This window comes from Python bivittatus, unplaced genomic scaffold (assembly GCF_059951505.1).
Source record: "Python bivittatus isolate LINGU-HERP-01145 unplaced genomic scaffold, Pbiv_v1 ctg000480_np1212, whole genome shotgun sequence".
Lineage (NCBI taxonomy): Eukaryota > Metazoa > Chordata > Lepidosauria > Squamata > Pythonidae > Python > Python bivittatus.
Window position 1 is genome coordinate 101,420,398 of NW_028277075.1, and position 27,993 is coordinate 101,448,390.

Here is a 27,993-nt window from a genome sequence, read left to right on the forward strand (position 1 = left end):
CATCTTCATTTGGATTATATTTGTGCTAGTGGTGTTGAAGGTTGTCTTTGTGCCATTGCCCCTTTCTGTAATAGTATCTAAATGAAAGCAATTTAAGCAGAATATTCATCTTCTTCATCTATAAGAAATGTTTCACTGTCACATGGAACTTGAGTGATGGAATTATGTATAGTACATCTTGGTCTAGATGATATCCTCCTTTGATAAAGAAACCAGAGAAATGCTGCAGACATTGACACAATTATTGTTGACATTATGACTATGATGGTTATCCAAGCAGTTTCTGAAACAATACAGAGATTCCGACAGAAATACATAATCATATTATGTATGTTGTTATTCTGCAATTGCAAATGTTTTTCAGCTATTTAACATTTATATTATTGGACTATTTCCCTGAACTGGCTTACTTGCAGCCTTTGATTTATCCATTAAATCTTTTAAGGTACAGCTCAATGGACCATACTCCTAGTTCTCTAGGATGTGGGGAGTTACCTGAGATCATAAACAGTGAGATCTAGAAAGGTTTCCTTAACATGTTGATGCTACCTCATCACTTTTTAATTTCTATATTACTTTGTCCTACATATCCTAGCCCAAAACTGCTGGCAAGCAACATCTGCTGCTGCAAGCACATTTCATCATGCTGTTCCAGAGGCACCCAAACTTTCTTCCTTGGGCTCAGCTTTATGCTATTTTAGAATGCAACAAATATAATTTTACCCTTTCCCCCCCTAATGTTTCACAAATTAGTCTAATAAGAATTTTAATAAGCCTGAAAAATGTTTGACTTAACGACGTTATTGCCTTTGTAGAACTTTGATTTTGTGTGTCCTCCTGGCCAATATAGCTTCCAGTGGACCTGTTCCCATGATACAAATAGTTTTCTCCATTATGTACCAGGCTAATTGGCAATGAAAAATGTCGGGAATCTGTGACATTTAACAGTGAATGGAGATCTTTAATGCAGCTTCTTGCATATCCAAATAGAATACACAATGGTAGTTCCATATTTAGTCAGAAAAGATCTATTAAAATCAATGGGATGAGTTAAATTAGTCATGACTAAAGTACATTGCTTTTGATGGACCTGCTGTAATTACATCCACATGTGGAACCAATCCATGATAATTGTGAATGTTGTTCACTGAAAAAGAAAACTGCTCTGAAGTAGGAAAACACTGTCTTATCAGTGTTTCATTACTAGAGAATATAAAGAAAACAAAATGGATTACTCACCAAATAAATGTGTCTTTTCATAAAGAACTTTAGCAATATGCAGAAAAAAATGAGAACATATTAATTTGATTTATGTATTTTTAAAGAATCTACAATTCAATCTTACCTCACAGAGAAGTAGTGAAAATAATTAATTGCCTTTACTATCTAATAGTCAGCAACAAACAATTTAGTGACCAAACAACAAGAGTAATGAATATTAAAACTCAGAGATATGCTGATATAAAAAAGGGAATCCATTTGGGAAAGCATTTTCTGTGCATGGATCTCCTTGGGAATGGAAATTGTGGGTGTAAATCAGATGGGTATTCAAATACAGATGTTGTCCATCCACATGGGTCTACTGATTGCAGTTTGATTCCAATCTTCATTCATATGTGGCATAGTAAACCACATATTACACCATGTGACTAGAGTGTGTTTGTGAATAGGAAATGAATGAAACATGGTTTGTTGCATAGTTTCTATAAGAACAGATAACCTCTTGCTTTCATTGTAACGAATTTTATATTGATAATAGACTGAACACCGTAATAATGAAGAGTGTGCTCTAAAGACCTCCCAAGCAAGAACCCTTCCACACTCACTTTCCTGGAGAATGATTCAGCCCAGACAAAGTAAAACACATACAGGATTACACTGATAAGTGGGATACGACCTGGATGCATACCAGCACCAATAAGAATTTTGATTCAGGTAGGAAAGTTACAGTCCATTTTCATTATACACTGACCCAGTTAAAACTTTCGAAAACTTAGAGCATGAATTAGGCTTGAAGTTTATTTGATTTCAGTGCTGGAATCAGGAAATAACCCAAACCAATGTCTGAATTAATCTTCTGAAACTGCTTTCTTAAAAGCAGTGTTAGTTCTGATATGCTTGCTGTAGGAATAATCAAAAGAATGTTTCCTAAAGCTGGTAATGTGGAAATCATTTGTTGATAACCCTACCAGAACAGTGACCAAGCTTCTTGACAGGAAAGGATATAGGTATTTTGTTTTGCATCTACTTTGTGCATTCTGCTATATGAAAAGCCAAATTGCAAGATACGGTTTCCAATTTCCCTTGAAGAATACATTTGTATCTTCTAATTAATTATGTTATCATAATTATACTGCATATATGACTAGTATGGGAATAAAATGACACCAGAATTAAGTTTAATGACTGTGGTGACGGGATTGATGAATGAAGGGCTCCAGGATGTTTGGAAGACGACCTAAATAGCAGCAGAAGTTGATCTACCTGAAAGCCCTTCCACAGCCTGTAAAATCTAGCCATTCCTGGACTGCAATAGAAATCTTCAATAGTATTTTTTTTAAGGCAATGTTATAGTATGGCTCTTACATACCAGTAGTTTCACACAGGATCTTAGTCAATGGAAGGTGTTCACAGGAGACTTTTTCCCATCCACCTGAAGCTGTATGCATAGTAGCACAAGTGTTTAGGAGTTCATTGTGACTTTCTTCCTCTATCCAGTTTGTAAAATTTACTTTGGAATCATCATACCATTTGAAAATATCATCTGCAATACAATAGATGTAAAATTATTTTGTTTCATAAATGTGAGTCAGAGTAAAAACCCACATTGACGTGGTGACTTGTGAACAAATAGTTTTAATTTTAGTTTTATTTGTTCAATTTAGTTTAAGTTGTTGCTTAAAGAGAAACAGCAGAAAGCCTCAGGGAGCTAAGCAAAGTTTTTCTAGTACTGAATATGCTTAAAATTATATTGTAACAGGTTGATTGCATCAAACATTTTTGCAAATTAGAGCCCACCCCCTCAACTACATTACCCCTGGTACAATGATAGCCAGGGACAACCCTTTACTTGTACCTTGGGCAATAGCAGATAAAAATTTGATTCCCCCTGGTACAAGCCTGTCATCCTATTTCACTTTCCTTGCAGTCCATCCAATGGAAAAGGCTATCCCTCAGCCCCTGTATTCATTCTGCACACCTAGTGTTGTTTCTGTAGGCTTTGCATTCACAACTCTCTGGATTCCATAGGGCCCATTTCTAAACCCAGAGCAAGAGTGAGTTCTTGAAGAAGTTGCATGTAGAAACGTTATCTTAGGAGAGGAAGGATAGTTCCTAATGAAGATGTAGTACAAAAATCAAGAAAAGGCGGAGCAGATTTCTAACAGGAATTTGTTCACTTACCATCAGTGTCAAAAAACATGCCAAGAGATATATATTCTGGACCATGCCAATTTGAGCAAAAACTACTTTGAATGAAGGTATTTTCATCTTTGCTATTTATACTAATAATATCAGCTCCAGAGGCTATATTGGGGAAATAAAAACAACATTATTTTCAGTACCCAACCTGTGATTAAAACAACCCCAATGCAAGTATAACTTGTGCCTTCAACTCATTCTGTGCCAGTCCTTCTCTTAGCTCAACCTATCCTATACTGTTGGTGTAGGGATTAAATCAGATACTCAGATATGCTGCTGCCTTGAAAAGAGGCAGAATAGAAATACAACAGATCAGTGAACCAACAGGCAGCCAACCAACCGATAGGTGGATAACAGAAGTATAACACAACAGCCAATTATAAAAATTTTGGATCTACTAATCGAAGTGGGAAATGCATGCACAGTAATCTAGAGCTGACTCTAACCTAATTCAATTACAAATATATTCCACAAGAATGAACACACACTTCTGGATATTGTATGAATTAAACTTGAAAATGCTTTGTAAATAAGTAATAAATTCTGTCATTGATTTTGGTAAAATTGGACTAAGTAGCTTTCATTCCATGTTCTGGTCTCTTGATGGTCCTTAAATATGCCTGTTTTTCCCTGCAATCTACAGTTGGGTGTCAGTTCATGTGAATGGGAGTAGATACTCCAGTTCATTAGGTATGTTGTTAGCCTTGATCATCCTGGCCAAATGAAAAGGTGCACATAAACTGAGTAGGCAAGTTCAGTTCTTTTATTGTACAGTTACTGACCTGATCAAAGCCAATTCCTGGCTTCCAAATACACCTGAACACTCTCTGCAATACTTAAAGGTGCATGTGCATACACACTTGTGCTGCATGGCAGAAAGCTTTTTCCTTAAAGTAAACAGTCTGGAAAATACCAGGGTAGGAATCAATAACATAGCAGGTCTCTCTGTCTCCAACATTAGAAATGTTTGAGAGTACAAGAAAGAGCATGCTAGAATCAATGTACTTGGAAAACCCTGCAATGGCCCAGCAATGGAATGAATGGGATCAACCATGGAAGCCCAACTTTCCCACCTGTTCAGTGCATCTATCCTGAGCAAGTAATGTGCATGATCTATTAACTACTATGAGTATTAACAGTCTTCAAAATGGCAAACAAACATTCAGGTATTGAAAGGGCTCCCTCTTCCTGCTCGTGCAGCCTCAGCGGATTGATGTCAGCACATCACACAAGATTGGGATGAGGTTGAAAAGAGCAGAGTTGTCTTACCATTGCCTTGGCAGAGCTCCCTGGCATCATCCATACTGTAGACCTCAGAGGATCCCTGAAGTAAAGCATAGCAGCTCTTTTGGAATGAAATCCAAGCAATGGAAGGGCAGGCTATACAAGGAAGAGAATGTGAGACCATCTGTTTCTGTTGTCAGCCCCAGCTTCACAACATACAAATGAAATGAGTTGCTCCAAATATTTATATAGCATTCAATACAAGTTGGGCACAACCCAATCAGGTTTGAAATAAGTGAGATTAACTACAGTATTAAAAATTAGGCTGCTGCCCATTTTTTGAGATGAAGGGTTAAGTGTGACCTTCAGGCACTTGTTTCTTTAGTGGAACAAATAGCAGCTAGAGAAAGGGAAGAGTTTGATTGCCAAAAAGGGTGAAGCTTCCTTTCCCAGGCCCAGCAGCCCAAACCTAAAGCAGCCTTTACTTTTTAGCTTCAAATCTAAAGAACAATCTAACCATAACTGTCTATTCATGAGACTCTTCCCTTTGGACAAGGTACACATTGTAGTTTTTAACATTCACTGCAGCTATTTTGATGTATGTGTGTGCATGTATACTGTTTTGTCCCACGTTTAACTGCATTTCTTGTTCCCTAATAAAGATAGCACTGAAGGCCTAAGAAGCAATCCTCTGCTTTCTGTATGGTTGGAAGACTACCATTTCCATCATCCCTGGCCATTGACCACAGTGATTGGAGTCTGAAAAGTCGAGGTTCTTCATCCCTGACCTAAGAAGCTCATTAGATCTGAAATTCTTGGCTGAACTGCTAACAGAAGTTTCCTCCCCTCTATTTCTCTTCTTGATATGATATTATTTCCCTGAGAATTCTTCAGCATTCCCTCCATATGCATCTCTTTGCATTCTGAAACATGCCCTTTGGTTTCTTGGTCTTCCTTCTTGCCTAACTCATCCCCTCAAATTAAGTTTCACATTGCTGCCTCTCTTCCCTGCACTTAATCTTTTCCATACCATACTGTACCTGCACTCACAGATCATATTTTTCATGTTCATTTTGATTATGGTTTCCAAATCAATTTTACCTATGATTGCTATTCTGTGTTTTCATGCAAATTAATCTTGTTATTCCATTGGAAAAACTTTATCTTGAGCTTGTTTATATATCAAGCATTAAGATGTATCTATCTCCAGGAGCACCTAGTGGACCTTAGCTGATCTTGAAGAGTTAAGCAGGGCCAGACCGGATTAGCACTTGGATGGGAAACTGTTGAGAAACCCAGGTCCTGGTTGGCCTGGGAAATTGTAAAAGCACTCCAAAAGCAGGCAGTGGCACACCACTTCCTTATTGCCAGAAATTACATGTCCCCAACAATGAAGCCCAACACACAGCGTTTTGTATTTCCAGGTGCACTTGGCAATATCATTAGGCCTAGTTTTGGTTTAATGTGATGTCAGAAGCCAGTTAAAATCTGTAAAGTTCCTCACACATAATTAAGTTGCATGTGTAATATACATTCATATGCAGACTACACCCTAACAGAACCTCTTCACGGGCTTGGCCATTCTCCCAGTGATCTTTCCTTCAGTGTGAAATTTGCATCGGTGTGCATATAACTGCATTACAGAGATGTTCCGTGTGAATAGGAACTCTGACAATCCAGGGTATCTAAATGGATGGGAATTTTGCTGCATGTTCTGCCAGGCCAGAAGACTCAGATGTAATGTAAAAGGTGGCTCTGATCATCATTTGCTTAAGGTCATGGGACCGGTTAGTTAAAAAAAAATCCCGGAACCCCTGTTCAAGAGGCAAAGTTCTAGTGATAGAAAATTGGTAGTAAAAGGAAACCTGGGTCAACTGATTGCTACTTATCCATACCAAAAGGGCCACTTAGGAACCACTGCCCATCAGGAAGCTCCTGTCTTGTCCACCCAGAATCTTCTGGTTGACCTTGCTCAGGGACTGGGGAGGGAGGCAGGGCTGGGGCAGGATGATTTTGCAGAAGGCAGGACAGGCACACACAAAATGGTTGTGGTGGATTTTTTGTAGGAGAATGCCATGCAGCCAAGGGGACCTCCTATGTCAAAATCACAGCCATCATTTTTTCCCTTTCTGCTGTGGATGTCCCTGGCTGCATTTGAGTGAACTTTGATTTAGCCTTGAGTCCCTCATGGAGCCACATCAAGTTCTTGTGGAACCAGGGGTTCCAAAGAACAATTTGAAAAACCCTGGAATAGGATACTGGCATTAGCCTTGGAATTGTTTAAAAAATGCCTAAGAGCTAGTTTGGTGTAGTAGTTAAGGCACCAAGCTAGAAACTGGGAGACCACAAGTTCTAGTCCTGCCTTGGGTACGAAGCCAGCTGGGTGACCTTGGGCCAGTCACTCTTCCTGAGAAGGAGGCAATGGCAAATCACTTCCGGAGAACTTGCCAAGAAAATTCCAGTGACGACTCTGGGCAGTCGCCAGGAGTCAAAAACTGACTTGAAGGCACATGTGCACATCCACAAAGTCTATTATGAAGCAGGAAACCATGAGAGATATAATAGACCTCAAAGAGAAATATATTTTGGGGATGGCTTACCCCCCCCCCAAAACCCCACAATTCTTTTCTGAGGTCAATTCTGTGGGTAGAGTGAAGACAATAATGGTGGCAGACACTTATATATGCCAATTAGCCATTGGTCTGAAGGGCTGTTCCATACCTCAGATCAACCTTGAAATATATTCAAAATGTTCTAACAGCATCTGACTTACAACAGACTCATCTGATGTATTTTATAGAGATTTAAGCAAATCTCAAAACACTACTCAGCAAGAGTAATTTCTAATAATTATATCAGATAATAATCCTGGAGGTGGAGGGGAAAAAACATTTATCTATCCAGGAGAGGAAAATTTATAGAATGAAATTTTGACTTGCAGTGTCACCTCTCTCTTTCTCTTGCCACAACCTAGCAGTTTTTCCACAGGTTTTTGGGTTGGCACAGATTTATTTTTTTTTAAGTGGGAATGGATGTAAAAAAAATCACAGTTCTATTATTTCCCTAGTAATAAGGTTATATACATACATGTAGATAGAAAGGTTATAGCAGTAAATAAGCAATATTCTATTTACAGAGGGGGTTGCTAGTCTGCTGTTACTCCCCAGATATTAATGTGACACCTTTAAATTCCCTGTGGAAAGTGGAGGCCGGCAGCCATGGCTTTTCCCATCTGTGTTCCTCAAGCACTGGTCTGCCTTCTGTCCTGGATGCCCTCCCACACATCTGGAATCCTGCCCAATTCCATGGATGAAAGGGCAAGAGATGCTGTGACCACTGACTGCATCTGAGGATTTAGTAGCATCACCTCTGGATGCTATTCAAGTCGGCCAACATCTCTTCTAAAGCTAGTGTTTCTCATCCTCAGGAACCTTAAGATGCGTGGACTCTCAGAACTCCCAGAATTCCTCAGCCAGCCTGCTTAAAGTTGCTGAGGTTGGGAAACACTGCTCTAAGCCATAATATGTGGTTGGTTTGGCTTTTGCTTACCTCAGCGTGTGAACCCATTTCTTTTAAAGGGGTTTTCTCTGTTTGCCAACCATATTTTTAATTTCTGTCAGACAAAAGCCACCCCTAGGGAGTGTGCACAGGAAGCCGTTTTACCCTATGTTCAGCTCTCTGAAGGCTCAGATTCACCTGGCTGTTCAAATCTGAAACAGTTGCCATATTGGATTGGCCTAAACCAGTTGCTGAACTTCAGTATAGTACATTGTTCCTGATGAAAGCAACGTCTCCCCCTCTTAGTGCTGCTGAAGTTGTCTTGGGGGTAACACGGGTCCAGTGGAGGTTCAATGAAGATTTTATTTATTTATTTATTTATTTATTTAGCTTGTCCCCGCCCATCTCCCCCCAAGATAGTGCCTGTGTCTTCACCTATGGCCAAAAAAAAAATAAAAAAAACCAATCCAAAAACCTCCTCCCCTAATAAATCTCCCATTTTATTATTTTTTTTCTTTCAAACGTTGACCAATTTTCCTAAATCATTCACTTCCGCATAATCCATGTCATCCTCTAATTCTGAAGCTGGCTAATCAATTAGCAGGTTTTACTCCAGTCACAACAGGTGGCAGCATCTTGCCAACCTTGGCTGACCTGGAAGAAAGCTTAGTATGGCTGGGTTTAGGTAGTACTTAGATGGGAGACCACTAGGAAATCACAGCGCTGCAGGCTAGTCCAGGAAGTTGAAAACACTTCCCAGAAGAAGGCAATATTCTATATTGTTACCCAGGGATGGGCCCATGAACTCACCAGGAGACAAGCTCAACTTGAGAGAGGCTTTACCTTAATGTTTTGTTTATTTATTTATTTGATTGATTGATTGCAGACTTGGCTGTATAAAACAGTTCTTATTTTAGGGCCTCTGTTTGAAAGCTTTGCTTGCGTGCTTATGTTGCTCAATTACTGTACATCAGCCAAATGGATTTCAAACAAAACCACCTCCCAGCTAAATGCAATTTTCTCATCTTATGGATGGAACAGGAAATTGATTTGCCTGTCATTTTACTGAATTAGATTCTGGTGGTGGTGATGCATGAAAACACGAGGAAGCATGTATTGGTTCATCTCCGCAAATCCTTACTTTCACTCTAGCCTGGACAGATCAATCAGATACGTTTTCCCCACTCTCTTTCTCCTACCCCACAGACAGGCGTTGTTGGACATTTAAGTAGGTTTCTAAAAAAAAATGGAAAAACGCCTCGAAGCAGTCCACCCAGTTGGCGAACGGACATGTGAGCCTGCTCACAGCCGGGGCGTTTTCAGACTGCCCTATGATGGGCGGCGCTAAGCAAAAACAAAAGCCCAGCATGGCACAGAGGAATGCCCCCCCCCCCCCAAGCCTACCCTCTGATAGATTAGGGGGAAAGGCAGCGCACGAAGCGCGTTCAAAATCTCGCTCCTGCACAACTTTCTGTCTCGTGCGCGCGGTGGGCAAAGGCAGCGCACCCCCCGCCAGATGACGGGGCGGGGGAAGGCGCATATTTCCAAAGGCGGCAGCTGGAGACGGGCCTCGGGGGGACTCCCAAAGCAGCGCCCTGGCGCCGCCCCGCCCCGCCTTACCGTCAGCTCCTTGGGGAGGCAACGCGGCCGCCAAGAGAAAGCCGCTCAGAAGGTAGGCAGGGTAGGACGCAGGCGAGCGGGCGCCCATGGCCGGGCGAGGAGCTCCGTCCAGACTGCTCGCGTCACTCGGGGTTGGGGCCGCGCAGGCGCCACCCGCCGCCGGAATGAGCGCCCTTTGGGCCCTTCCTTGCCAGGGCGAGAAAGGCCGGAGAAGGGCGGGAAGCTGTCTCTGTCGCGCGCTTGCGAAGTTGGGGAAGAAATGTCCTCAGCGCTTCTAGCGCTTTCTCTTAGGCCAGTCACCTGAGGCAGCAGTGAGGCAGACGTTCAACTGGTACAGCGCTTCCCAATGCAAGATACACTCGTTGAATTTCTGCGCATAGTTCTGCACTTTCAGTGGCACAGGAATCCTCTGGGTGAAGTTCAAACAACAGTTAATAGGCTTTAGGGAGAAATCATTCAAATATTCTTTTAATAATCTATTTTTTTTAATCCAAAGTGTTGGTTGATGGTGTTCCCTTGTCAGATCGCCTTTGCTATTTCAAAGCAAAAGCTAGAGTCTCCCTGAAGTCAAACTCTACTCCCAAGGCCTGTTAGGTCTGGATCACTGAAGTCTCAGACGGAGAGGTTCTTTGGAGTACCTGGGACCTCAAATCCACTTTTTGCCAGGATGATCTAAGCTAAGATGTTGAGGTGAATTGACTTGAAAGGGAATGAACCTAGATGCACTGTGTTTGCTCTAACATCAGTCCAGGCTTGGTTGCTTACATTTTATCTTACTGCAAACATAATAAGTAATAATAAGCTATATTAAAAGAGCTAACTATATAATTATAAATAATAATAAGCTATATAAGTAAAGAATAAATTGACAAAGACTAGCTTGGGTACATTGTATTCTGCCTTAACTCCTGATAACGCATCGGCACATCCATGTTTTTTTCTTGATAATGGAGACTCCCATCCAGCCCAACATTGCTTAACTTTCTCATGGTCAGCAAGGGCTGTGGCTTGTATTAAAGGGGGTCACTTTCCCAAGTAGAACTGGCTCACAGTTTGAGAGTCCTCTTGGATTCACAGCTGCTGCTGCTTGAAGAGCAAGTCATAGTTGTGGCCAAGAGAGCATCTGCATAGTTTCATCTAGTGCTCCAATTGTGACTCCTCCTGGAGTGGGAGGATTTACTCACTGTTTCAGTCTGGCAAACGTGATCCATGAGCACAGCCTGGTCACTTCATGATTGCTCTATTGCCATGCGCTCTACATAGGGCTGCCCTTGAAGATCACCTGGTTTAAAATGCAGCAGCACAAGTAGTAAGAAGCATGTCTTCTTTTGTCCCATGTGTCATCACTGGTATAAGAGCTGCAGTGGCTGCCAGTCAGCTTCTGGGCGCAATTTAAAGTGCTGGTCATCACCTATTAAGCCCTTCATGACATAAGATCTGGTTATCCAAAGGACTGCCTGTCTCCAGTTGTTTCTGCCTGCCCAGTGTGATTCTGCTGCTCAAAATTACACAGTAGAAAAGCAATTCTACAATTCTGTGTAATTATATCTGGATATAATTAACATCTTTTAATGCAGGGCTAAACTGAATTGAATAACTAGTTTGGTGTGGTGGTTAAGGCATCAGGTTAGAAAACGGGAGACCTTGAGTTCTAGTCCCACCTTTGGCACAATGCCAGCTGGGTGACCTTGGGCCAGTCACTCTCACTCAGCCCTAGAAAGGAGGCAAGGGCAAACCACTTCCAAAGAACCTGGCCAAGAAAACCGCAGGGATTTGTCCAGGCAGTTGCCAGGAGTCAAGACTGGCTCAAAGGCACAAACAAACAACCCTGAGTTCAGTCTTAATGTGGTTTCCTTCTTAGAAATCATGTGCTCTGCAAATGCATTTTGAAAGTTGGAATGTATCCTATAACAGTTCTGGCATAAGTAATGTCTACATGCTCAGGTTTAATGATCTGGGTTTAATAATTCTAAATACTTTTTAATGATTTAAGAATATGTCTTTTGCTGGATAGGATCAAGTCTTACCTACTCTACTTTCTTTGCAAGAATCTGAGCAATGTACTTTGTGACCCATTAGAAACTGTGATCCTCTAGTGAATTATGACTGCCTTATCACACTGGTACATAATATAGAACATTTATAATGCAGTGTTATGATCACTATCTATCTATATCTATATCTTTCTATGTCTGTATCTGTATCTATCATCTATCTATTTATCTCTATCATCTAAATAGATGGCAGAGGATGAGATGGTTAGATAGCATCACTGAAGCAATGAGCATGAAACTGAGCAAACTCAGGGAGGCAGTGAAGGACAGGAAGGCCTGGCATGATATGGTTCATGGGGTCATGAAGAGTCGGACATGACTTAACGACTGAACAACAACAACATCATCTATCATCTATATTTATCTATATCATCTTTCTCTATACATCTTAATCTCTCTCTCTTCTATCATCTATCTGTCTATCATCTATCTATCCATCCATCATCTTTCATCTATCTATCCATCTTCTATCTATATCTTTCTATCTGCCTCTGTCTCCATCTCCATCTCCATCACCTCAATCTCCATCTTTCTCTCTCTCTCTCTCCTCTGTCTGCCTGTCCGTCTCTGTCTCTATCTCCACTTCTCTCTCTTTTATCTCTATCTCTATCATTTGTTATCTTTATCTATCATCATCTCACACTGTTGGCATTTTTCAAAACTGAAAATACAACTGAGTGTTAAGTATTTTTCTCTTAGATAGACCTTACTTGATGTGGAGAGATTGTGTTTTAAATGGTGCTCCTTCACTGCGCAGGTATTTACAGTGTGACCAGCAGAGGGCATCAAGCGTTTTCCTGAATACGCCAGCATTCAGTTAATAAATAAGTTAGCTACTTTTTATTGTCATTCTTTACAGGGGCAGTAACTGTTCTGCTGAAATCAACAGAACTGGAAAGTGCTTGAATACTTCATACTGGCCCTGATCCAGATCTAATCATATTGCAATGAAATTGGTCCTCACTAGTTTTGCATCTGGGCCACATTTATAAAGAATCTAGATTTTCTCTGAGAATAGCAAAAAGATTTGCATGAAGACCTCAGCACCATCTGCCATAGACATGATGTATAATGTCCATGGGAGGTCCTTAAGTTATACTTCTGCGCAGTCTAGAATATACAGTGGTACCTCGGGATACGAACTTAATCCGTTCCGTGACTCTGGGCGTATCCCGAGTTGGTCGTAACCCAAAGGAAATTTCCCCATAGGGTTCAATGTAAATCCGGTTAATCCGTTCCGCCCTCTGAATTTGGTCGCACCCCGAGGCAAATTTCCCCATAGGGTTCAATGTAAATCCGGTTAATCCGTTCCGCCCTCCGCCCGAATTTGGTCGCAACCCGAGGCAATTTCCCATAAGGTTCAATGTAATTACCGTTAATCCGTTCTGGCGTCCACGGACCACACGGAAAGCGGCCGGGCGCGGCGTGGTGCGGCGCGAAAATGGCCGGGTGCAGCGCGGCGCGGCGTGAAAACGGCCCGGCGCGGCGCGGCGCGGCGCGAAAACGGCCCGGCCCGGCGCGGCGCGAAAACAGCCCGGCCCGGCGCGAAAACGGCCGCGGACCACGCGGCAGGGCCGGAAAAACAGCCGCGGACCACGTGGCACGGGCGGAAAAATGGCCGCGGACCACGTGGCACGGGCAGAAAATGGCCGCGGACCACGTGGCACGGGCGGAAAATGGCTCGTACCCCGAGGCGGAGTTCGCAAACCGAGGTAAAATTTTGGGGCCAGAGCTGGTCGTAACCCGAAAAATTCGCAAGCAGAGGCGTTCGTATCCCGAGGTATCACTGTAATTGCAGGGGACGGTGGGGGAGATCCTTATTTTCTATATATAAAGCATGCAGAGTTTTGCGAGTGAGAGCATGGCCGGAGAGGGAACAGAACACTTTCTCCTCTTGATGACTCTTCCATCAGTGGTCTCCTGATTAAGCACAAATGTAACTATTACATAGAAAAAAATACATATTGCTGGATTCTATTCTGAAAGTTATTCAAAAAGTTAAGTTGATTTCTGGAAAAGAAAAAAAATTGGTGGGTGAAAAATCCCTCAAGAAGCGCTAAGAGAACTATAGTGGGCAGCTGAATGTTCATTCCCCTCATCTGCCCATTGTTTCTTCCACTTGAAGCCACTAGTTTCTCCCATGATTCTAGAGGATTTGATGAAGACATTCTTCTGCCACTCTCATATATTATGCTGCCTTGGTTTTGGAGGATATGGCAGTGAATACAAGATAATTTTATTTACAAGTAAATAGACAAGAACAGGAAGGTTAAGAAGTACAATGCTTAGCTATCAATAGAAGAGAATGCTTAGCAATGGCAGGATCACATTCTGTTTTATACTTGCTCCGAGTCATATTTAAAGTAAATAGCTGACCATTCATAATAGAGTTAGCAAGTCTCTGAACTGCCGTGTTATGGCATTGTAATGTAAATATGAATTTCAAACAGAGCTTTCTTTGATGCTCTGTAGTGCACAATGTATTGGCTCCTTCCAAGAGACGACTGGAAGGTAGGGCTAGTTCCAGTTGGTGCCTAGATGGGAGCTTCATCCAGAAGTGGGAGATGAAAAGAAGATGCTGCAATCGACAATGCACATCTTTCTCTAATGGACTCCTATGGATGCTGGGTATATAGTACTTGTTAGCTCTGCATATGGTTGCCAGTTGTGTGCATGAAGGGGATCAGCCTTTTAAAATGCTACCACTCAATATCACAACAATTTGGTGATTACTTTGGGAGCAAGTTTCACAGGATGTATTCTACAGACATGCTGCTTGAGTTCAGCCTGGGATAGGGTGGTATGCAGAAAGCTGTGTGGTTGTAGCTTTCTAACACTGCCAGGCTCGCACAAGCTTAGGGGCTACCCAGTGGCCAACTGCAGGTCTTCTGCTTGGGTGAGCTGACCCTGAATGTTCTTGTGAAGGGAGAATAATGAAACAGATGTCTTCGTTTTATGGATCCATGCCCTTCTAATCACTTGCTGCTCTTCATCAACATGTTCCCAGTTAGGAATTCCCCTTTTGCTCTGCCATGATTGAAGTGGCCTTGCTAATGAACTCTTAATGTGGATTAGCTGGAAGGCTTTTTGCTTTAGACTGAAAGTAATTCACTTTCCTCCAAGCTGCTTTCAGGGAGACACTGCGTCGGTGTACAATGGGATTGGAAGAGACAGCTTCTAAAATTATAAAATTATATACCAGCTGACCTTGGGCCATTTTCTCTCAGCCCTAGGAAGGAGGCAATGGAGGCAATGGCAAACTGCTTCTGAAAAACCTTGCCAGGAAAACTGCAGGGACTTGTCCAGGCAGTCTCTGAGAATCGGACACGATTGAACAAATTACACACATACACACACACTTTCCCCCAAGCTGCTTTCAGGGAGATACTGCATGTATGTACAATGGGATTGGAAGAGACAGCTTATGCTGTCAGGAAGTATAATTATAAAATCTGCTCAAACTGAATTAAATTTAGAACTAATGTTTCTAGTTGTCTAATGCATAAAGTACAATTAAATAGATTTAATTTGTAAAATGGCCTGATATTCACTGAGCGGATGGCATTACTTTAAACATTGTTCAAAATGAGCTTTTTCAACTTTCTCCTCCAAATCTTTCATCATGCACCACCACCATCCTCGTTCCACCACAGGTCACATTTACAGGCATGACCAAACCTGCCTCAGTACTAAATCCCAGCCTGAAAGCTTACTGAATCTAGACTCCTCCAGAAAGGGAAGGTTGGAGATTTGTCAATAGTCATCAAAACTGTGGGGTCCAAGGACGGCCTCTTGAAGAGGGGGCATACCACCACCTCCTTCAAGGCAGGAGGCATCACTCCCCCCATCAAAGAGGCTGACCCTATAGCATGGACCCAACTGTGGGTCACCTCCCTAGCTATATTGTTGACCCAGGAGAGACACAGATCACAGAACCAAACTCTGCCCTGGGTACCTCAACCTGGCTCGGCCTGGCCAGTTAGAGTCCAAGGTGGAGTGGATCTGAGTGACTTTATCTGTCAGACAGCTTGAATAATCCTCACAGTAACCCAACAGATGTTCTGAGGGACCCACCCTATCCAATAGGGACTGGGTCACCCTAAACAGGGTCACTGGATGGCTATCAGTGAATCCAATAAGGGAGAACTACTGGTGTTTCGCTGCCCTTATTGCCACAAGATAATCCCTTATATTGGATTTTACCCATGCCGTGTCAGACTTAGTGTTTTCCTCTGATGGTGCTCCAACCATCATTTATGCTTGCCTCATATACATTAAGAAAAAAAGGAGCCCAGGTCTATCAAATATCCCTTACCTTCTGATATGAATGAGAATATAAATATTATATATAGGGGGAAAGGCAGCATTTGGGTAGGCAAATGCTCTATCTTCTGAATAAAGGTTTTAAAAAAATTTGTCTTTTGTGATCTGCTTAATGACAGCTACCAAATTTGGGCTGCACAAATCCGTACCACCATTAGATGGCAGCAAAAAGATAGGGAAAACTCACACTTTCCTACCATCTGAGGAGGATATAGATTGTGTAGTTCAGATGGAACCTTAGCTTTAATGTCCTCTTCCCCCATAAATAAAAACTCATCAATAATAGGACTCTTTTTACAATTTTATTAACATTGACATTTTTTAAAAAAATATTGAAGCTTACAAAACATTTTAATAAGGAGGAAAGAACTGAGTTAACATAATTTTCTTGTACATACAAATCTAGCAATTATTGAAGCTTTTTATAAATCTTCTGTTTCTCCTATCACCACCACAGGTAAGCTTCACTGCAAACTTTGTCGAAGAGAGCTAATTAGGTATATTAAGGCATTTCTATTAGTTCACGCAACATTTCTCCACACGTCCAAGTATATTTTTGTGGGGAAAAAATCAAATTCCACACAATTAAAACAATTTACAAAAACAATTTACAAAATAAACTTTAGATTGTAAACCCTTCATAGAAACACTGGAATATTTTGTTCATATTTATTTCTAGGCTGAATATCCCTATTCTATGTATAGATTCACATTAAAAGAAGCCCATGAGTGCAAAATAATCTTGTGTATGGTTGCACAAATGTATTCAACAGAACATCGCACACATAAAACGCTACTGCTTTTAAACTCTAGCATTATTTCAGACTGGCACCTGTGTACTTGGTAATGAAGTCTTTGTATGCCTTTAAGATACGGTAAGCGGTCTGCTTTTTTTTGATCTGCAGGGGTGTGTATGGGGACTGAATGCAGCTCTCCCTCGCTTTCAATCCTGGCCATCTAGTGGCTGACCAGGTCTGTCCAAGGTAACATTAACCACCACCTCTTTGGCAGGGACGCACTTGCGCCTCTACCTCAGGGCAGGGAAAAGCTGTTATCAAATGCAAAGTTTATTAAACAGTAAACAAATATAATTATCAATTAAGAACTTGGATAAAGGCATTTTGGTTCCTCACACAGGCAAAGGGCATCTTCCCACCTCTGTGACTGTACCCAGAATGACATATCATTCTTGTTTACTCCATCAAAGGCCTTTCAGCAATTTTGGAAAATATTTTGGGGTTTTCTTCCATATACTTCCTTAAAGTGGCTCTTGTTGCAAAGCTACATCACTCCCCATGTGACCAAAGAGCCAGTATTTGGAAGGCTGATCATTCTGACCCCAGCGAGCGGCAACTGGAAAAACTTTCTGGGGTGCTCTTGCACCAGGATGATGCGTATCTATCAGATACTGCAACAAGAGCAGGGTCATTGGCATATCTCCCCTCTATGCACTTCTCTCATCTCTAGTTTTGGCCCTTATTCCTTTGACTCCTGACACAGAGCATATACAACCATCCAGTATTTCTTTTACAAGTGGTGTGAAAAAACTGAATAGTCGTCACTCCTTGAGTACAAACTACCTCTTTTCTTTATCAGGTCTTCACACACATTGTGGTGATATCCCTGGAAAGTTCATGGTAAAATAGCCCTCAAAGGCTAAAAGCGCAGAAATGAACATAGAGAAAGTAGAGCAATTAATAGCAGGGAAGATGGGTTTCTGTCCAAATGTCCTGTTCATCTAGACAAAAGCATGTACTTATGCACATGTTTATAAACACCATGCAAAATGTCTTGGAAAAAGGGACTTGGAAAGAGATCAGTTGTAGGCTTGGGTTTTTGTTTTGCCACAAGGCAAGATAAGAACAACCACACAGCTCTATCTCTGTGCACAGTATTGTGTATCTATTACATTGGAACCACAGAATATAGAACTCCAGGCATGCAAAGGTTCCTTACTTCATAAAGGGGAAGAACATCTATATGCACATGGTAGCTTTTATTTAATAACTGCTGTGGAGGGCATTTCCTCTCCTATATGGAATAGGAAACACCTGCCTGATTTAAAAAAAGAAAAGAAAAGAGGTCTGCATATCATTAATTCCAAAGGCAGATATTCACTATCTTTTAAAAGAGCTGACTTTATTCATTAAAGTAAAGGAACCATTTTAATAAAAACTGTTCTATTCCCTTCAAATAAGCGATGAATCTGAAATGCTACAAATCAAATCATAAAATTAGAAGTGTTTTGGCACCTTAAAGACTAACCAACTGTATTAGTCTTTCAAATGCCACAAAATTCTTTGGCTTCTTATTAAAAGACAGCCGAGCTACCTCTTTGGAAACCCCCACTATTCAAATTAGAAGATTTTTGTAACATAACTTTTGTAAAATTTATTAACGGCTGGTTTAAATATTGTGGTTACTCTGTGTGGAGTTGTTCCATGTTACAAGTACCATCAGAGAAAGCTATCACCTGGGATTTCCTCCGTGCACAGCAAAGAATCAGGAGCAGGAAACTGATAGTATGAATGGACAGGGGAAATCACTAACTAATATGGTGCTATGTACAGAGAACAAAGCATTATGGATGCTCCAGTTTTAAACATGAGTAAAGCATTCTGACCATGACTAAGACTTTAGGTTAGTCATTTCCAATGCTAACAAGAAAAAAGCTTAATAGTACCTCTTTTGAAAAATGTGAAGTCTAACATAAATAATAATAATAAACACCAATGTCAAACTTTCACATTGCGCAGCACACTTCCATTCATGAATCTGGGACAGTGAATGGAGGCTGGGGTTCTGAAGCTTTCATTTAGGCCTTGCACTGAGGTTAACTTGTTCCAGTGTATACGGCAAATTTAGGAAAAGATCTAAGAAAAATGTAGTCTGACAATAACTTGTTGCTCTTCTTTTGTTGTATCTAAAAATAAGAGTCAAGCTTTAAAAGTTAACACAGTAACTGAATCAAAATCTAAATTGTAACTTTGATCAAAATGGAAGAAATCCTTGGGAGCTTTTAATGAAAAACAGAATGCCCCCAAGAGATCTGAAGAATAATAAAAAGGATCACAGCAGATAGCAATACCTCACTGACCTCGGCTGACCTCAGAAACGGTAAGTAAGTTTAGACCTGCTTGGTGCTTGGCTGGCAAATCCCAGGTCTTTCCATTCTGCTGCCAAGTAAACTATACATGCAGAGATCAGGAGTTGAGCTTGACTCAAAATAATCTTTAACTTTAAAATATAATATGTTTAATACCATAAACTATCACATAGTTTATTTTCAATAAGTTATATTTCGAGTGATTCTCTGGCTCTCTTCTATCTTACTTCATCTGGGTAAACGGTACAGGATATCCTAACGTCAGGTTTGTCCCATGCACCATACTTCAAGGCATGTGCAAATCTCAGATAACGAAAAGTGCAAAGTTTGATTGGTGTTAGACCCCTTTTCTCCTAAATTTGAAAAAAGGGTATGCATCAATAAACCCTTGAGAATGAAAGTCAGTAGCATCTCTGGAAGGTGCTCATGGAGCCAATTCAGAAATTGGTTTCAGTATGCCAAGCAGAAAATGGTCTTCAGTCATCACCTCTGGTAAACATGGCATCAGTTTCATCATCATGCATTCCCCGCTCATAGCGAACAGAAGAGAATCCAGACCAGCGTAGTTGCTTCTTTTTATACAGGAAGTATATTAATCCAGCAAGAAGGGCCACAATAAATAAAACAGAAACTGCTATTGCCCCTCCTGCATGACTAGGGACTGTAAGAAAAAAGCAAGACAAAAAAAGCTAATGATTGAATTTACAGAGTAGTGTAACTGCAAACCAAATGATGCTGTTGTTTTATTATTGTTATAATTCTTATAATAATAATTATTATTATTCATATCCTGTCTTTCTATCTAGAGGGTGATCAAAGTCAGTCAAACATAAAAATATTGAATAAACAAAGCAAACATGAAAATATTCAGCCACATTTTAAATCAAACTAAGTATTAAGATTACCCTAACATTTAAATGCACGGTTGAAGAAATGCCAGTGTCCTGGTCTTTTCAAGGTAAGCAAGTAGAGGGGCAAAACCCGTATCTCAAATATCCTCTGGTGAATTCTGAATAGGAATTACTTTAAGCATCACATTGTCCCCTTAAAGAAAAGGAAAGAGTTCAGAAAAAAAATGGGTTTTGTTTTACAGGTCTCAATATTGGCAGAAAATGAGGATTTCTGGAGATACTGAATTTAAATGAAAAGTACACCCCTGCTCCCTAAGAATTTAGACAGAAATGGTGTATAAACACTGGAAAAATGCTGTGCGCTGCCCACTTCCACACACTGGATTGGCCAGCACTGCCTCAAACCGATATACATACTTGTATATGTGCACATACGTGCCTGTCTATGTATATCTGCCACACACAGCAAGGGCAAGAAAAAAAAAAATTGAATTAATAACTACAGGTTAATAATTGAATTAATAACTACAGGTGACTCTCATTATCTGCAGTTTTGTGAATTGGGAGTTGACAAAGACCAGATTTTGCTAAATAGGAAAAGGTTTTCATGTAGGCACAGTTTGTCCTTGGTTTTTGTTACTATGTCAATGTGCAAAATGGTGGGTGGGCTATTGCGCATATATAAAGTATGTTTCTTTACAGGATAGGGTTAGGTGGTCTATACAATATGCAGGGTATATCAAAAGTCAGGCCCCATAGACAACTTGCTATATAAATTACATTAAGTGTTTGAATGGGTTGATATATTCTTCTAAATGCTTTGTTACTCATTTGATGCACGACCTTCAAACATTCCTCAGTACAGTAATTTTTTCTCTGATGTTTGCAAAATCGAACGTGAAGGTTTCCTTTAGATCAGTCTTTTTCAAACTTGGCAACTTTAAGACGGGTGGACCTCAACTCCCAGAATTCTGAGAATTGAAGTCCACCTATCTTAAACTTGCCAAGTTTGAAAAACACTGCTTTAGATTGTTTATTGTATGGGATCTGACTTCTGGTACACCTTATATCTGCTTCTCTTCCTCCTTGCTCAGTCACAGTGGATCTCAACCGATCAACCTGATTGTGAGGCTCCACATGGCTTTGTTGCAGCAGCTGGCCTCCTTAACAGCTAATCTACTGCCCAATTTCCCTAAAATCCATGAAACTCCTCACCTTAGAGAATTAAAAGGGAATCCACCTTCTCTGTAAACAACACTGAATGTGCAGAAAAGATTCAAGTAAATTTCCCTTCAGTCCTTTTTCCCTGCAGATGGCACTTGGCGAGTACACTGGGATCTTCTTGTTACTGACAAAGGAAGACCTACACTTGTCCCCTTTATCCTCATAGAAGCATTATGATCTTCCTCAATGATTTACCTTATTATATCTAATGCCTGGTGTAGTACATGGGATGTATAGCTGTAGGGCTACTGGCAAAAAGTCAGCCAGGAAGGGAGAGGAAAGGAACCTCATTAAACCTACACTGTGATTCATACTGGCCCTGTTCACATGGCACTGCTGGCCCAGTGATCACTGCATGAGTTATTTCACCTTAGGAGTGCCAGGGTAACTGGACAGCGGCCATGTTTTCAATCCTCCTATCCACCACAGAGGGTGAAAAAGAAACTTGTGATGGTATAATCATGGTGGCACTGTAATTATGGCAGGGTGGGGCTATCCACTCCATCCATTTCTGCCCCTTTTCACACAGCCCTATGGACATAGGAAAGTGAAAATGGCCAGATGTGAAGATTTTTGTAGGGTCTCTCTAGGGCTCTGCCTCAATACAGATGTCAAGAGAAACAACTAACAAAATTAAATAGTTCACACAATACCAAGTGGGGGATTAGTACTTACCCACCACTCCATGATCCAGTTAAATGAGTCATGTGAACAGAATCAGTGTGCGCTGCTCCCCTTGTGTGCAGATTGCCCATCATGCCACCACAATTATGCCATTGTATTCTTTAAAAAAGATTACTCTATTGTGGAATAAGCAATTCCCATCATCATTGGTCACAGCAAAATATTATTATTATTATTAGATTTTTATCCCACCATTTTTTACAAGCCATAGCCTAATATCTGGAAAGGACCAGATAGCTTATCCACAGCTGACTAAACTAAATCATCATTACATACCTTGAGGAGCTTTGCAAACAACTCTGCTTGGTTCATTATTGCAGTCTGTTTTGGACCATGCCCCATTAGTTGAAAAGATAACACTGCACTGACCATCAGCCTTCTCGCTTCCATTGATCCAATTTGTATATTTAACCTCAGAGCCATCAAGCCAGCTCAAGGACTTGACTGTAAATAAAAGCCCCAAACATTTCTTTTTTAATTTATCAGCAACAATGTCTTTCACTTATTACTCACTATACATACAATTTATTGTATACTTGGCTATCAAAATCAGTTCAAGAATTTGATGTGTACTTCTATGGTATACTGAACCAGAAGAGAGCTCTAATCTGGTTCAGTACCCAAAAACTCTCCTAAAGCTTAGCCAATTACCCATTTGCCACGTTCAAAAATCAAAGCAGAGTTATTTCCCTAAATTACAGACCTTTACTGATAGTGCCTGATTAATTTAAGCACTAGATCAGGAAAGTAGGAAAGAATCACACCAATCTTGTAAAAGCACACTTTGGTCATTCCAGGAAGCTTCAGAACATCAGCTTGTGGGGAGCCAAGTGCATATTCCCTGAGTAGCTAGCATAATTGGTGGCAGGAAATCTTAGGGGAAGGTTTTCTGATTAGCAGCTGATGCCAAACAACAGACGCAACAAAAACTTCCCTTAGAAACCTCCTTCTCCAAACAAGGGCTCTAACGCTGCTGCAGTGCAAGGCCCGAGGGAAGCCTGCACTACCAGGAGAACATTATGGTAAAGCAGTTTGCCAACTGTAGTCATTACCCCAAGCCCCCAACTCTTGTTTGGGGTACACTGCCACAGAATAGAGCTGGCTGTCAGATTCCAGTAGAAGTAAGCTACTCTTTATTGAAGTGGCATATGTATTTAAATGCTACTGGAACTGCAATTCTCCTTATCCCTCACCACTGGCCACATCCGCGGTGGTAAACGTGAGTTGGAATTCATGGAGGGCCACATATTGCCCAACCCTATTAAGACAGTACACTGCTGGCTACAGATGGGTGGACACTTCAGGTCCTAGAAAACTACTTTTATAGCCCTGCTGGATTTGTCTTCTGATGAGGAGGAGGAGAAGGAGGAAGTAGAGCCAGGGGCATCTGGAGTTCCGGAGGGGGCAATTCCAGCAGCGTTGAAGCCTATGAATCTGCTCTGGCTGAGGCATATCCAGCAAACCCCCAGGGCTGAGCTCTGCAGGTCAGAGAGACTGGCCGAGAAGCAGGCCAGAAGGAGAGCAGGCTCTACCAAGTGAGGGGCCTCAGCTGGGCATCTGGGTGGCCGCTCAGCTTGGCTTCTTGATTGGCCCCCCTCCCTGAGAGAAAAGCTGAGGACCACTTTTCCAGCCTCAGCTCTGCCACGTTTGCCTTGCTGGCCCACGCTTTGAACTCTGGAGTCCACTTCACCGCATCTCATGCCTTCGTCGTTTATCAGATTCCTGGTCTCGACCCGTTACAGTTGCCTTCTTCAGCTATAGCTAAAAGGGGCTCTTTGCTTCGGAAAGTTCTGCCTGAGTTTGCATATCACTGGGCTGTGGCAGGCATCCAGCCTTGCTGGCTTGCAGCTGGCAGTGCCGGCACAGAAAAGCTACCCTGAGGCAGAGGGGTCTGACCAGGGGAACAAGAAGGCCCCAGAAGGGAGAACTGAATTTGGAACTGTGGAACGTAGATAAGAGGAAGGGGAGAATGGAGGACAAAAAACTGGGGAGATGAAGATGTCCAGGAGGTGAAAAGATAAGGCTGAAATTAAAATACTGATCTAACTGGCCAAATCTGTTGGCCTTTCATTTCATCTAACTTCATTTCTTACTGCCTGTGCTTAAATTCAAATTACTAGAAATGTGCAGAGTAACAAAAGCGATTATCTCTCCAAAGTCTGTTAATTAAAATGTCTTTTATTATTTGCTATGCACAGTACATTCCATGTACACACCCCTTGGTTTCCATGAACACAAATATACCCTACACTTTTTTTATACCTAGACTTTGTTCTTGTACTATATAGTTTTTGTCATTTCCAAATCTTATTTAATATTACATCCAGCTTTTCCTCTAGAAGTCTACTTTCAGAACAATTGCTGGGCTGAAAGAGCAACTGTTTAAAGTAAACTAGGGAGTGCCTTGGTTGAATAAAGACTCAGCGTGATTTCCCCCAGTCCCACTCAAACATCAGAATGGTTTTTATTGTTATGTATTTAATAGTTATCAAATTCTTACCATTAGATTGCATTCCAAGCCATGCTTTTCCAGTAATAAAATAATATTCTTTTAAATGTGTGCTCACAAACTTATTTTCCTCTGCATCCTTGATAGTCAGAAGATCTGCAGAAGGATCTAATGAGAAAACGTTTATCTTAAATGAGGAAAATCTAATTTATTTAAATGCACAATAGAAATTACTTAAGACATTATCTAAAATATGGGAAAAAATAACTCATTAACCAAAAAAAAAAAAAGAAAAGAAAAGAAAAGAAAAATATAATTTGGGCATACCAAGTTTCTTGCAAACTTTCTTAGCCGTGTTGCCAGTATATGTGGAATAATTATAAAATGCCATATCAAATGCATAGCAATGATCTTTGTAGTGTAGCCACTGTGATGATCCATTAGGAGGTTTTGGACAATTTGGTGATGTTTCAGTTTGCTTTGATTGCATTTCTGTGAAAACACAAATGCCATAATCAACCTTATTCAAATATTAACATTCTGTGCTCAGTGAACTGAGTTTTAGTATTGCTATAGCTATTCAAAATATAAATAAAACAAAGCTCTGATGGTCTAAATACGGTTGCTAATAAGTAATAGCACATCTTCATGAAAAAGTGTTCTAATTCTTAGGAAACAATAGCTTTAGGGAGGAATGAAAATATCTGCATTAACACTGATTTTCCTCCCCCCTTTTACAAGGCAGATGGTATTGTCCGGCATTGGCTCTTAAAACTTTGGGCTTTCACCCAAATGAATGTATTGTAGTGCCCTCCCAAAAAGAGGGGGGGGAACCATGCCAATAAACCAGAAAATCTTCTCTTAAGTAGCTTAGAGTGCTTTTTCCTGAGTGACTTGAAAACAGCAATTTAGGGAACCATCTAGCTGGCAGTTAGGTCTATGCAACCGCTTTGACTTAATAAATGTTTGTCCTGAGTCCATGAAGTGGATTTACATAAAGGTTTCTGCAGGAAAAGGGAATAGAGATTCCAGCTATATAAACTGCTCTAATGCTGTGAGAGCAACAGTGAACATTCTGTGCTGGGAAAGGAGAAAATGGGTACCAGGCTCGACTCAGAGAGCTTCTTCTCCTTGAAAACAAAAACAGAGGGCTCTATCAATTGATACGCTGTTATCTATCTGGCAAACAGACGTTAAGCTGAGCGTTTAAATGTTGGGCTACAACCCAGAATTCTGCTGCACTGGGAATGGATTAGGGGCATTTTCTATAATTCTCTCTAAAGAATCTTTATCTTCATCTTCCTTTATTACGGTCCGTGACCAGTACAATGTAAGTTAGAACAACCCAAGTACAATCCAAAAATATATTAACATTGTAACAGTTTAATACATGGTGTATTCTAGTAACAAATCTAGATATGACATAGACTTATAGCTAAGACAGAAAACAGCAATTAAAACGGGGATTTTGGGACATGTGTTGTTTATGAAAATTTCTAGGTAACATTGATCTGGGCAGCCAGGCAGTCTTTCTGTTAGAGGGCGAATGGAGAGTGCCATTCTGCACAGAACTTAGAAAAACATCTAGGGTTTCAGGTTCATCAAAGGCACAAAGGCATTGCCTAAGTGTTACAGGGATTCCTTTATATCTGCCACCCCTAACTACAGAAGGGAGGGCTCCCTTAAGGATACTTCTGCCCACTTTTGCATACAAGAGAGCAGGATCCTGGCAAGAGAGTTACGATGCAGGCAACTGCACCCTTATGCATTCCACTCTCGGCAGCAGAGCAGAACACACACCACCATCAGGAAATTCTACTACAGCTTCCAGGCAATTTTACCGTCACTTGTCAGGTCATAATATGTAGACACCCTGGAGAAATTTGTATTACTAACACCGGGGATATGTACATTAACACCACGTGGTAACTATGGGATGCCCCCATGAAGTAATGCAAGCAAGTATATCTTGCCTCAGACAACATACAATTAGATTAACTTGCAATATCAACAAAAGCCCCCAGATAAGGGGCAGCAGTATAAAGCTAGCTTGAATCTTCTGCATACCCACAAACTGCCAACATGCTAAAATCCTAAACATTTCAGCAGCAGCCCAACAAGCAGTTCCATGAAATCAGATAAACGGTCATATACTTTGTACTCAGCTGTATGTGGGACCAATATGTTGGTTAGTAAAACTGTCTCTAGATTAGAAATCTAGCACGAGGTAAAACTGGGCTTTGGTTGTGCTGGTGGCCTACTTGCCAAAATGGGCCAAAACTATTCAGTGCTGTCCTTACCACCAGCTGGGAATCCTGCCTGTGGCACAAGTATCAATATGGCAAGTAAGAGTCATATTGTCTCCCTTATGAAAAAGTGTTGCGTGAAAGCCTCAAATGGTCAAAACCACAATAGGCAGTGGAGGTCGTTTAGGGGCCCTTCTAGGGGTTCACCACTTAGAAAGCAAGACAAAGATGTGTGATGTTCCCTTGGTTGCTGGAAGTATTTATGGGTAAATGTATACGGAATGCTTGTGGTGTTAGAGGTGTGCTGGTTGGAGATGTGAAGGTGCGTCCATATTTGTATGCAATTGATATTGCTGGATGAGAACCTGAATTGTCCGCAGTGAGTGTTAAATGGATTATATGATGTAACCAAGGGTATGGAATTGATGAGATTCTCAAAAACAGAGATGTAAGGTGGCAATGTGTAAAGTGGTGTGCAGATGTAGCAGAAGCAAGGACAGAAAGTTATGGAGACATAGTGAATGGTATTAATGTAAAGTAGATTTAGCTATGTTTCTTTTTCATATCTTATGCCTTTAATTTATTTGGCTTACTATTTCTTCTTTTCTGTGCTCTGCATAACATTGCTTATCTCAAAAGGGAATAGCATGATGGGTAAGTATTTACAGGTAGTCCTCGACTTATGACAGCAACTGGGACCGGAACTTCTGTCACTATAAGCAACTTGGTTGTAAAGCATGACTGCATCACTTAGTGATGGCAATCCCTGAAGTCCCGGTTGCTGGCATTAACCAAATCCCATGGTTGTTAGGCGAGACAACTTCCTGCCGACTTCCCGCAACCAAAGTCAGTGGGAAGCCAGCAGGAAGTTGCAAATCCCAGGCTGGCAGGCAGGTAAGTGGCTGCTGCCAGGTGGGAGAGGGTGTGGCGTGATTCTGAGAGGCTGTGCATGGGTACACGAGAGGTGCAATGCAGGTCAGGAAGGGTGTGAGGGGGTGTACAGGTCGGGTTCATGAGGGTGCCAAGAGGTGCAGTGGGGGAAGGGTGCATGAGAGGCACAGTGCAGGTTGGGGAGAGTGCACGAGAGGCACAATGTGGGTCAGGGAGGGTGCCTGGAGGTGCAAGGATGTGCGTGAGGGTGGCACAAGTGTTGGCAGGATGCATGGTAGTGTGAGAGTGGTTGGCTTGGTGCAAGCACAGAGGGGCTGGGAAAGGGTGTGCAGGTGGGGGAGACTTACCACTTGCAATCTTCCCTGCTGGCTTCCCCATTGATTTTCTGGGGAAGCCAGCAGGG

The 27,993-nt window shown here is 41.3% G+C and overlaps 2 protein-coding genes and 1 long non-coding RNA gene across 5 annotated transcripts in view; 1 reads left to right on the top strand and 2 right to left on the bottom strand.

Moving 5' to 3' along the window:
• On the bottom strand, window positions 1-10,033 carry CD302 (CD302 molecule). Of its 3 annotated transcripts, none has more exons than XM_025163303.2 (6): window positions 9,763-10,033; window positions 4,690-4,800; window positions 3,403-3,525; window positions 2,591-2,764; window positions 1,240-1,266; window positions 1-198 (listed from the first exon to the last, which is right to left on the bottom strand). In XM_025163303.2, the coding sequence occupies exons 1-6, from the start codon at window positions 9,848-9,850 to the stop codon at window positions 119-121; spliced, it is 603 nt and encodes a 200-aa protein (XP_025019071.1). In that variant the 5' UTR covers window positions 9,851-10,033; the 3' UTR covers window positions 1-118. The 3 variants fall into 3 exon arrangements, with proteins under 3 accessions (XP_025019071.1, XP_015747062.1, XP_088002756.1); XM_015891576.3 differs by having other exon boundaries at window positions 1-283; window positions 9,763-10,028; XM_088146630.1 differs by lacking the exon at window positions 1,240-1,266.
• LOC112540061 (uncharacterized) overlaps window positions 9,386-27,993 on the top strand; it is a 19,330-nt gene continuing 722 nt past the window's right edge. Inside the window, exon 1 of the long non-coding RNA XR_003084114.2 lies at window positions 9,386-9,814. This is a non-coding gene — a long non-coding RNA (uncharacterized LOC112540061). The remainder of the gene's footprint in view (window positions 9,815-27,993) is intronic.
• Window positions 18,578-27,993, bottom strand: part of LY75 (lymphocyte antigen 75) — a 79,761-nt gene continuing 70,345 nt past the window's right edge. The window contains exons 32-35 of the mRNA XM_015891578.3: window positions 24,781-24,945; window positions 24,505-24,621; window positions 22,281-22,448; window positions 18,578-19,906 (exon numbers count right to left, since the gene is read on the bottom strand). Coding sequence (XP_015747064.2) covers window positions 19,722-19,906; window positions 22,281-22,448; window positions 24,505-24,621; window positions 24,781-24,945 — 635 coding nt within the window. The 3' untranslated portion in view covers window positions 18,578-19,721. The remainder of the gene's footprint in view (window positions 19,907-22,280; window positions 22,449-24,504; window positions 24,622-24,780; window positions 24,946-27,993) is intronic.